Source organism: Atta cephalotes (genome assembly GCF_000143395.1).
Source record: "Atta cephalotes unplaced genomic scaffold scaffold00014, whole genome shotgun sequence".
NCBI classification, from domain to species: domain Eukaryota; kingdom Metazoa; phylum Arthropoda; class Insecta; order Hymenoptera; family Formicidae; genus Atta; species Atta cephalotes.
The window spans coordinates 776,115-788,328 of record NW_012130078.1 but is presented as its reverse complement, the minus strand read 5'-3'; the positions used below and the strand labels follow the sequence as shown (position 1 = coordinate 788,328).

Below are 12,214 nucleotides of genomic sequence, written 5' to 3'. Positions count from 1 at the left end.
CACGTTTCATACAAAACCTTGATTTTACTGTGTTTGAAATGTCGAATTTTGTGTTAACCAAGCAGCATTTGCGGGAGATTTTGATTTTCTGCTTTAATTGGAAGAAAAGTGCGACTGAAACCCATCGAATGCTTGTCGAAGTTTCTGGTGACACTGCTCCAACTGATAAATCATATAGGGAATGGTTTCGATGTTACAAGGATGGAGATTTCAGCGTTAAAGACAAACCTTGCTCTGGACAGCCAAAAAAATTCGAAGACAAAGAATTAGAGGCATTACTCGAAGAAGATCAGAGTCAAACGCAAGAGGAGCTTGCAGAATCATTGGGGGTAACTCAACAAGCCGTTTCTGTATTGAGAGCCATGGAATGATTCAAAAACAAGGAAATTGGATGCTTTATGAACTGAAACCAAGAGACATTGAAAGGCGATTTTTCACTTGAACAGCTGATTCAAAAACAACAGAGAAAAAGTTTTTTGCATCGGATTGTAACTGGAGATGAGAAGTGGATATTCTACAATAATCCAAAGAAGAAAAATATATTAAGCTCGGTCAAACGTTGTCGACCTCAATATCAACATTCCATGGTTCGAAGATCATGCTCTATATCTGGTGGGACCAAAAGAGTCTTGTTTACTATGAGCTGTTGAAACTTGGCGATTTCATTACGGGCGATCGGTATCGGCTACAATTGATTCGTTTGAGCAGTGCATTGCGAGAAAAACGGCCGGAATACGAGCAAAGACATGATAAAGTTATTCTTCTTCATGACAACTCGGCCTCATGTCGCTAAAGTCGTAAAAAAATATTTGGAAACGCTCAAATGGGATGTTTTACCGCATCCGCCGTATTCTCCGAACATTGCTCCTTCTGATTACTGGTTGTTCCGAAGGATGCAGCACGATTTGGCAAGTCACCGATTCACTTCTTTCGCAGAAATCGAAAATTGGCTCCAAAATTAGATCACCTCCAAAGACGAGTCATTTTTTCGAGCTGGAATTCGAAAATTGCCTGAGAGAGATGGGAAAAGTAGTAGACAGCGATGGACAATACTTTAATTGATCTTCTGTTCATTCATTTTGAAATAAATGCACAAAAAAACGGTTCGAACTAATTTGTGCTCCCAATACCTCTACTCATATATATTCTGGTAATCTGTCCCACAAGATCTATGCAATTTTTAAACTCTCGCAGCAGTACAATTTTCGGTATGTACTCCAGTACTTTGGAGGTTAAACTGTGCAGATCATTCGACATCACGATGAGAAACATTTTGATTACTGATTGATTTCGCTCTATAAATAGGCTTGCTTGCGATATCATTTTCAATATTTTGTGGAAAGAGATACGGTATGTCGCGGGCGAAAGTCAAAGTGATGAATCTCGACGGCAAGTACAAACCGATAAAGAAACACGCAAGCATGGCGACATGCTACCGGCCTCTATACGCGCTATCGAACCGTCAAATTGCGGCAAGACGAATGTCGGATAAGCCTATGAATAGTTCGCACGATGTATAATTCGAGAACGTATACGTATACTCGAAATCGCTGCAACAGCCGAAATATCGATATTTGACGAATTTGTTAGCAATGATCGAAGAAATTGGTTATTTTACATTCTCCAATAACAGCAATGTCATTCCACCGGATAAGGCGCTTCCATCTTTATCTTTGATAACGTGGCATGCGACAAGCAGGATAAGAGAATATTTTGCAATGGAATGACACGCGGACGTCGATTGCTTCTACTACTGTCAGACGTACGCAAAGATATCGAAGCATCTTATACGCAACAATGCAAATTTGTGGAATTTGTTTAAATAGGATGGTACTAATCTGAAACGCATGTACAATGATCACGTGAATATCAACATGTCTTACGAGAATTTCTGCAATTTATATCGTAAATGTTGGCAGCAAAAATATGAATTTTTAGTGATTGATAAGGATACTTATCGATGAGCGATACAGAAAAGAATTTAATGACTTTGCAATACCGTGATATGATCAGTTGATCTCAATACATTGACATGGACAACAACAAAAATCGTGAGAAGATAGGTAAGGAGATTGCAAAAACGAGCGATTCGATAAAAAGTACCGCGATTTGAAGATTGAAAATGGAGAAGGATATCGCATTATAGAGACACTTCAAACCAATTATTGACCCGCTGAAACAGATTGTTGAAAACATTGTTGAATCCTCCAAGGATCCTATTATGATTGAAACTTCTTTTCGAGAGAAGACGAGGAATCAAAATCCAAAAGAACTCAAAAGAAAATGATCGAGTGCTTTGTACAACAATTCTATACAGGCTTCCACGCCTGTGAAATCAATGTTGAATCAATCGAAAACTGTACCATCCACTTCGAACGAAGTGTCTGAAATAATACAATCATGCGATTTATCGTATGATCACGCTTCCTTCATCGAAGAAATTTTCGAGGTTGCTAGTGAACGTAATATCCATTCGATATCTGCTTCAAACGAGGGGCAGGAAAAGTTGCATGCAAATTATGGTCCGTTGGGACAGAAATATCTGAAAGCAGTCCTGAACGGTAAGAAAGCTGTCAACATAGACGTTGTGTACAGAGTTTATTTCAGCAACGAGAGAACAAACGTATTATCTTGCAAAATGTTGATATAATATAGAGGGCAAAAAATATGATGGAACATCAGACTTGTATGAGTTTATTTTCATGAAATTTCCCAACAAAAATATCTGTACGAATGATGACGTACAGATCTACAGAAGCATTCTGCTGACGACAAACGCTCCGGTGCGGTCATAGAGTAATCAAGTAATGAATAGTAAGGGATATAAATATAAGAACATAATATTGCCATTGGTGTCGGGTAAAAAAGTTGGAATGGGAATAAAAAAAAAAGAATAGATTTACCGCGTACGCGATGATACTAAACGACAATAAGATCGTATATTGTATCCATTGAGATGATGTCAATGAAATTGTGGATCTATGATTGCTTGAAGCCAAGCCTCGCGTCAGACAGATTACAATAATAACGAGATTTCGTCGATTTTCGGAAAACTTCGCGAAGTCTGATTATAAATTAATTTCATTCTACACACGTCATTTAGTCGATATCACAATGCTGATCAACAAGTTTGGACTATCGCTTGGAGGAAGAAGCGAATCACACTATCAGTGGCGTGGATTGCTCAGAAATTACATGCGCGATAACGCTCTTTCGCAGTCGACTTTGACACAAAATCGTGCAAGATTCGACGAGTAGCGCTACGATGGATGATGCTGACGCAGCAAACAAACGATACGTGCAGCAAAGTGTTCAAAATTTGAAAGATCGTCTGAATGAAATCAGAGGAAGATTGTAGTCTTACAAAATAATATGCAGGTTATGCTAAACGAATTTGAAAAGATAATTCGAGAAGTGCACGCTAAATAATTATCCACAATGTCTGAGAAATGTCTGCTGATTGATTGAATTACACGCTCCGAAAGAGAAGAAATTTTCCGCGAAGATACGTCACAGTACACGAATACGATGATCTGTGGTAGACGAATGTAGTCGAGATGCGTCCTTATACGCGATTCAACAGAGGTTACCACTACATTCTCACTGTTATCGACGTGCTGAGTAAACACGCCGAGCCGCTCAAACTCAAGAGCGGGAATAAAGTGACCGCAAAGATAGAGACAAAGATAAAGAATTCGTGACGATGTCCGAAAAATTTACATACTGATTGAGGAAAGGAATTTTACAATTCGGATGTGCAGAAACTCTTGAAGAAACGCAATGTCAACCATTATTCTATGTATTCCGTAATAAAGGCGTCGGTCGGTTTAACCATACATTGAAGTCAACGTGTGAAAACAATTTACACACAATGGAAATTACAAATGGATCGACATCCTGTCGCGTCTCGTATCAAATTACAACGTGCGCAAGCATCGAACTATTGATATGCATATCGATGTTACCCCCTCGATCGCCAACAGACTTTTAACCACGGTTTACAATCGCGCATTCGCGCAATACAAAGTGAGTGATTCGATATGCGTGAGCAAATTCAAGACAATCTTTGATAAAGATTACATGCCGAGCACGGAGGTGTTCAAAATTATCAAAGTGCAACGAACTAATCCAGTGACATATTCTTTGGAAGATTCTCGCGGAGAGCCTATTGCTGGAGGATTCTATGAATACGAATTGCACAGCGAATTGATCGCTAACCACGAAGTGCATCTCATTGAAAAGATGTTGCGCAAGAGAGGGAACGAGGTTTATGTGAAAGTTGGGATTTGACAATTCGTGGATACATAAAGACAATGTATTGTAAAACTAATATTATATTTATTATACAAAAAATATAAATATATTTTATATATATTATAAATATCATATACATATTGTATTTACATATTATACATACTATTATACATATTATATTATACATGTTATACATACAATATTATACATATTATATAAACATACTGTATAATACAAATGTGTTTTATTTACATCGGTAATGCCTCCATGGCAGCAGGTCAGTGGAACCTGGTACGATATATAGCTTATTGTCCTGCAGACTTAGAGCGATTTTTCTGATATCATATACGCCTCATGCAATTTGGATATTATGCACGATTGCCTGCGCGTTATTTCGATTGCGTCATTCAAGCACCGCATGTAATCCTCGAACGTTATAAATTTCGCTACAATGTCTTCTGTTTTCTTCTTTGTATCCTTCTTTTCCTCTACACGCATACATTTTCACTCTAAGCTACGAATTCGGTCATGATGACACCGTTGTTCTCGTCTTTCATAAGGTCAGGAACTTTTTTATTTGCGAGCGGTTGTTGACAGTGTAATCGCTCATATCAAATCTATTTATATCACGTTTCATGATATCGTAAACATCGTTACATTCTATGTGAGCTTTCAGTATTGGTACATAATTTTGCATTTTTTGCGAAACAGCGGTGCCATTCGTGATGAAATTCGTATAAACATCTTAGATATGTCGAGTATGCACATTCTCACATATATCGATTTATCGAACTTCATCTCGAGCTTACGCAATTCTATCGACCAGATTCTCCAAAAAGACGCTACGGCTATGGAAATTTGGTTTTGCAATCATTGCTTCAACATCGTATTTACCTTTCCATTCTGTTAATAATTTTATGTCGACGCGATTGCGTTCTCCATAGTTTTGCCAAATACCGCATTATTCATATAAATTAATATAAATTTTTTTCAAAATCATTTTTGAGTTCTAAATTTTATGTTTAGTTCTATATAACTACGAAACCATAGAGATTACGCGAATTGCAATACAGTGAACTTTTGCAATATGAAAATCGTGAGTATACAAGTTATGATAATGTATGATTAATCGCATGATATGCAAGAAGCTTGTCATCGCGCTAGCTGGTTTCTCGCATGTCGGATAGAATGCGCGTCATGAAGATGTTGCGGGTACTCCATGTTCACCTTGAGAATATAGTCTGTTGGCGAATCTAATGCGATGGTCATAAAGTCGAAATTTTGCACGTTGTCGACTCATCGAAAATTGATAAAGTAATAGTTGACACATTGCCCAGCCGTACAAATTGTTGACATAAAACACTAAGTTCCATGACGATGGCATGTATTTGTTGTTGATTCGCGCGTATACCTATTGAACACGTTCGAACTCACGTTGTAATGTAACGCTGCCGACGAATGCTGCCTCAATAGCAGTCCTTAACGATCCAGATCGTTACGTGGGGATCACATTAGGATGCCGAGACTCGGTGATGATGTTGTATCCGATGTTTTTTCTTTTTCTCGAAGATCTCCGCTGCTATTTCTCATAGAAATAGCAGCGGAGATCCTCTTCATCTTCTTAATATGTCAACAATATTGATTTTATAAAATGTAATAAAATTGATAAGGATATTTCTTATGATAATGAAGTTTGGTTTCTCAACTTTGTTATTACTGCTTAAATATTCTTTCACAAATCCCGTGTTGTCTATAAACTGTTGTCAGCTGTCTGCGTCGAAATTCCGTCCACATTATTTTCAGTTAATTTCACGAGAGGCTTGAAAATTCCTTTGTTTGTTCTTTGTAACCTCATGAATCATCTTCGTATGAGAGTTGTTAAATAAAAAAAAAATATGTTGTCGACAATATCATGTGAAATCAAATCGTTTTTTCCCATGTCTTCGTCGTTGAGCGAACGAATTGAGATCGATTTTCTGCGTTGCTCCTCCCCCCCCCCCCTCTCCGCGCTAACGAGTACCCCCCGCGCCACTGTCTATCTCCATAGGTTAGAACCCGCTTATTATTCCTACTATCGGTCTTGGCTTAAAATATTTTTAAAAGTTCAAACTTTTAAAAAACGCAAAAAAGTTTTCAGTTTTTTCAATGTTTCAGAGTGATCAGACCCCCTTAAGCTACCAGCGCCACGTTTTCTTTTTTCGAAACGATACTGGATATAAAATTTTTATTGATAGTACAAATTAATACATAATGAGAACTAAGAAATTAAATAGGTCCGGTTTGATTCTGCTCATTTAGTCCTGTCAACTTAAAAGAGATTAAAATAAGCTTAATAAATATTTAAAAATATTTAGTAACGAACAAAAGTAAGTTTCTCGGGTTACTACAAGAATCACGAAAAATATTTTTTAAAAAATTATTAATTATACTTAATATAAAAATCTTCTGCGTTATTATTGCTCTCAATCGCCCGGAAATTTTTGAATAATGATTATGTTATCGTCTAGAGAGCTCGGTTAGTTCATTAATTTGTTAATGTTATAACTTCATTATTCAATATAAACATACATATTATACTTCAGAGATGCAATTTGCAAACCTTTTGACATCTCTGAAATAAAGACCTGTAAAAACTTCAAAAGTATCATGTTATGTACTTCATTCTAAATATATTTCATGTTTCATGTTGCAGATTTTGTTAATATACATGTAGTAATAAAATAAAAAGAAGGAATTCCATTTTTTACTTCATTTTAATTAATTTAATCTCGTCTTAATTTTTATCTTCAAATATTATATGCAATTATATATCTTTTGTTTATTTAACAATTATTTTTATTGCAACTGCAGCAAATCTTGATTGCTAGATAACTTAACAAATATAAATCGACAAATTTTATTTGTTGTACTTGTAAATAATTTTGCGATCTCTACATTCACAAATAGATTTGATTATAGCAAAGGATTAGTGATTATAGCAAACTTTTTCTCTGCGTGAGAATTCCAAATATATTATCTCTGAAAATAGACAAAATGTCAACAATTAGTATCAGAATTAAAAATTGTAAAACTTTATGTAAAATGTTAAATGTATTTGAACATTTTGATAACATAATATTTTAGTTATGAATTAAGTTTGATATAAGAACATAAAGATTAGGTACATAACAGACAATTATGTTTTAATTAATTGTATTTCTACATACATTATAATAATGAATTTTTAAGTTTCCATGCCGGATTTATTTCTAATCCAATGTCGAAGTAATATTGCATCTGTGTATACACCAGGCGAATTCTTGTCAGCACAACCGTCTCCCCATGAAGTTATGCCGAGAAGAATATTGTCAGTATTCACTATTGGTCCTCCAGAATCACCCTATATTATATGAATAATGATGTATAGCAAAGAGAAACTTGAGAGAGGCCATCCCGGCGTTTCTCATGGAACTGCCGAAATACGTACATTAGCATACAGTACATCTATTTTCGATTTGGGAATTAACCCATAGCTATTGGATAAAATCGAAATATTTCCGACTCTTGTCCTATTAGAGTACCATTACATGAAGCGGAAATGCGGAAACACGGAAAACAAAATTAACTAAACTTTAGATTTCCGCGTGTTCTGTTCCATTTGTTTTGATCTCCTATTATATGCAATACAATTGAGCGGAAAAGCGGAACGGGAAATTAAAAATTATTAATTTTTAATGGTATTTATTGATAACAATACTTGTATTCAATACATAAGTTGAAAAGATAAGCATATTGATAAAAATTGCAATGAATTAAGCGAATACAATTTTTTTAAATAAATACAAAAGTGTACTTGTCATTATATCGTTCCGTTTTTCCGCGGAAATTGTGCTTTATATAATATTAGGAGATCAAAACAGAATAGAATGCGTAGAAATGGGGAAATCTAATAAAGTTTAGTTAATTTTGTCTTCCGCGTTTCCGCATTTTCGCGTTTCATGTAATGGCATCCTCAGGTTGTTCATTCGCCATTTTTGAGATTTGTTATTCTGTGCTCAGAGATCTCGGTCCTCTTTCTGATATTCTTTTGGTATCTAGTTTACAAGATATGATACCAGTTGATAACTTATTACACGGAAGAAAAGATTTCCGTTCTCCGAACTAATCATGATTGGTTAAAACTGTGTTTGCAGCCGTAAACTATAAATTTATGAACTACAGCCAAATGCCTGATATATATAATAAGTAAACTAGCAAAATATATGTGTATATGTCTGTTAGAATCACCATCGTATAACAATATAAAAATATTAATTATCAGAATAAAAAATAATGGTTATTGGAACTAACCAATATATCAGAGTCATATAATTCGATTTGTTAAGGTGCGTATAATTGACACAAGCAACGCTGTACAATAAGTGAGACAAACAAGAAACAAACGTTTTGCTGAACGCAGTCATTGTTTCACGACTTTCGGTTTCATTAGTCTCATTGTCTCATTTTTGCAAGTCTCATCAGATAGTGCAGTGTTATTCGTGTTTTTGGTCGTATTCTTATAACTCTTGATCGTGTCGAATACTGTGAATCGGAATGCAACCGACATTTCTAGAAAAAATAGTGTTGTACAAAATGTATTGTAAATGTTTATTCATAACTAGTAAATGCATGTTCATAATCAGTGTCTTATTCGTATTCCATTGATCCACGTTATGGCTATGGTAAAATATCTGCTGACTACTTGGAGATTTAGTGAGGAAGTAATACATTTTATAGGTATGTAAAAAATAATTTATGTGCATAGATATAAGGATTACAATTGAATCCATGTATATTGCGTATATTTCGATATAATTATATTTACTATATGTATTAATAATTTCGACATAATTTTTCGCAATATAACAATCCATATGAGAAAGAACTTTTATATTAATCTATATTTTGTCAGACATATCGGAAAAGAATATAATATGAAATAACTTTACGTGTTTTGCTGATTAACGATTTTATTGTATGATTAACGATTTATTATACAATTTTAGAGTGTTTCCAGCAAGAACACAATTAATGTGTAGCATAATGATTCATTGTATTACATTGTGTTCTTGTTGGAAAATGCTTACTGTATTTCGAACATCCTACCCAGAGAAATGACAATGGAATCGACATCGAATCGATGTCGATTCAACGTTGAAGTCATCAAATCGACGTCATTATTCGACAATTCCAATGTCATTGGGGTAGTATAAATACTTGGTGATGAAAATTAAAAGAATAAAGCACAAATATACAGTACAATTCTTATTTATAACTAAATAGAAGTCAATCAATTTTCTAATTTAAAGGAAAATTTAAAATTTTAATACCTAACATTGGATCCCGAAAATTTCAAAATAATTTAAACAAATATTTAAGGTATATTTATAATCTTTTAATACAATATTTTTTCGTATTTATTTTATTGTTCATTATATTTTGTTATTCTATAACTTTTTCTTCAGATCATCTATTCTTGATATTTATATTTCAGAATGCACAACAATCCATTGATATTGATCTAAAGTAATAGCTACAAATCGCAAGCCACAGCAAGAAGAGTTAGATATTACAAACATATCGAAAAGAACAAAAAATAAATGTAGAGGTTCAACAGCCAGCAGGAACATCGTCTGCAATATAGCGAAGTCAAATTTTTAGAAAATATTTCTTCAAATTCACACTTTCTACATTATCTACATCTGCAAGTACAGAATTTAAGAATAAAAATATTATTAATCTTTGTATATTTATAACAATTGATAAATTTAAATGTTTTCAAAAAATATTTTAAGTTAATGATAATTTTTTATAGACAATCGCAGATATTGAAATAAGATTGGAAGAATGAACGGCAAAATTACAATCATTTTGTCAGCCCTCACAACCTATTGCAGTGATAATAGTATATGTTTCGATGAAGTGAAACAGTGTTGTTGTCATTAATACATTCAAATTGAAGAGGAAATATTATTAAAAGCCATGGACCTTGTCTTCAAATAAATAATGTAACGCTCTAAACATTCGATATCCCTTAGAAGTAAGACAGCTTTCTATATTTCTACAAAGAATTATATATAAATTTAAAACTTTGTTACATCTTGACGACTCCATGATTCTTTTCTTTCGTGGAGAAAATCTATTTGTCTCTCAAATGCGAATAACGAGGTCAATAGCATGATCGAATATTGATTTTGTTTATTATAAATGACTGGACATTAATTAAAGGAAAATAATTATTAGTGTTCGATTGAAAACGCGTGTACTGACCCTATGACTCACAGATAAGCTTTTTTCTGACTCACATATAAAACGGAAACACATTAATCACTCCTATTTTTTCGAAATAATTAGGAAACCTTTGGAAAAAAGAGATGAATCACCTATCCAAAGTCCAAGTACCGAATTGTATCACATCTCGATATATATATGGCCCTTTGGAAAAGGGCAGCCAGTCACAAAAAACTTTTCGAGCAGTCAATCACAAAAAACTTTTTCAGCAATTAGTCACAAAAAAACTTCGAGCAGTCAGTCACAAAAAAACTTTTTGAGCACTCAGTTACTAAAAAACTTTTCAAGCAGTCAGTCATAAAAATCTTTCAGTCGGTCATAAAAAAAATCTTTCGAAGTGACATTCAAAATCAGTCGACAAATTTAAGTGCAGGTTCTTGGCTCAGTCCAATCCAATCAAAATCAACAATCCATTGAAGATCTTTCATCTTAAGTTAAGAGCCATCACTGGGACATCACCAAGCATTCCCGCTGTAGTTCGCCATCACTTCCAGCAAACAGTAAAAACAAATTCCTTTTTTTTCTTTTTTCTTTCCCGTTAATTAATAAAAGATTATATGACTATCAATATTTATGACTATCAATATTCTCTCGTTCCTTCATTCCTCCTCAACCTATTCTCCCTTTAACCACATATGTATTCTGCCTTCCTTTCTTCTAACAAATTACTTAAGCGGTAAAACGCTTTAAGTAATTCATCTCTTTTTCTATTCAAAATTACTTAAGCGATAAAACGCTTCAAACAATTCATCTCTTTCTCTACTCCGAATTACTTGAACGGTAAAACGCTTCAAGTAATTCATCTCTTTCTCCATTCCGAATTACTTAAGCGGTAAAACGCTTCAAGTGATTCACCCCTTTTTCTACTCCGAATTACTTAAGCGATAAAACGCTTCAAATGATTCTTCTTTTCCATGTTCACAGTTTTCTAAGCAATAAAATCCCTTAAGTAATCCATGGTTACTCTCCCTAGAACCAAATCATAACTGGAAAATCTATCTCTTCCCCCTTCTCTTCGAAATTATCTTCTCCTTCTATGTCATGGGCACTAACGAGAGAAAATTTTAGATGGTCTGGCGGAACAGACACAGAGCAGGACGCAAGAAACGGGCCAAACTCGAGAAATTCCATAAAGCTAATGTTTCAATTATTAAGCAAACAGAGTAATTTATCTCCCCTCAAACCCGTCGTCGATTTAAAAGGGCTCATTTGCGCCAAAAATATCGGAATCAACCCTCGACGTGATAAGTCTCACCTCCGACAATCCTATCGATAGTTCCCCCCGGAATACCTTCAGATCCTTCCTTGGATCTCGAATTTCTTTCCCTTTCTTACCTTCCCTCTCCTTTGACAGATTCTCCACACCCCGCAGTTCTTTCCCTCTCTTTTTCCCCCATCCCTTCTGAGTATAGCAGGTCTTTTGACGAGATTTTTCAATCTCTTGAAACTCTCGCCAAATCTGCAAGGTTTTCCCTCTCTCCTTGATCACACCACCTCACCCCACAAACACACACACACACACACACACACACACACACACACACACACACACACACACACACACACACACACACACACACACATATACTACACAACTACTACACTAACGAACAAACTAAAACGGTTAAACGTAACGTAACGTAACCGGTAA

The 12,214-nt window shown here is 34.7% G+C and overlaps 1 protein-coding gene across 1 annotated transcript in view; it reads right to left on the bottom strand.

The window, feature by feature from the left end:
- Window positions 1-7,477: 7,477 nt before the first annotated feature.
- LOC105617744 (trypsin-like) overlaps window positions 7,478-12,214 on the bottom strand; it is a 70,036-nt gene continuing 65,299 nt past the window's right edge. The window contains exon 6 of the mRNA XM_012199297.1: window positions 7,478-7,633. Within this exon, the coding sequence (XP_012054687.1) occupies window positions 7,478-7,633 (156 nt within the window). The remainder of the gene's footprint in view (window positions 7,634-12,214) is intronic.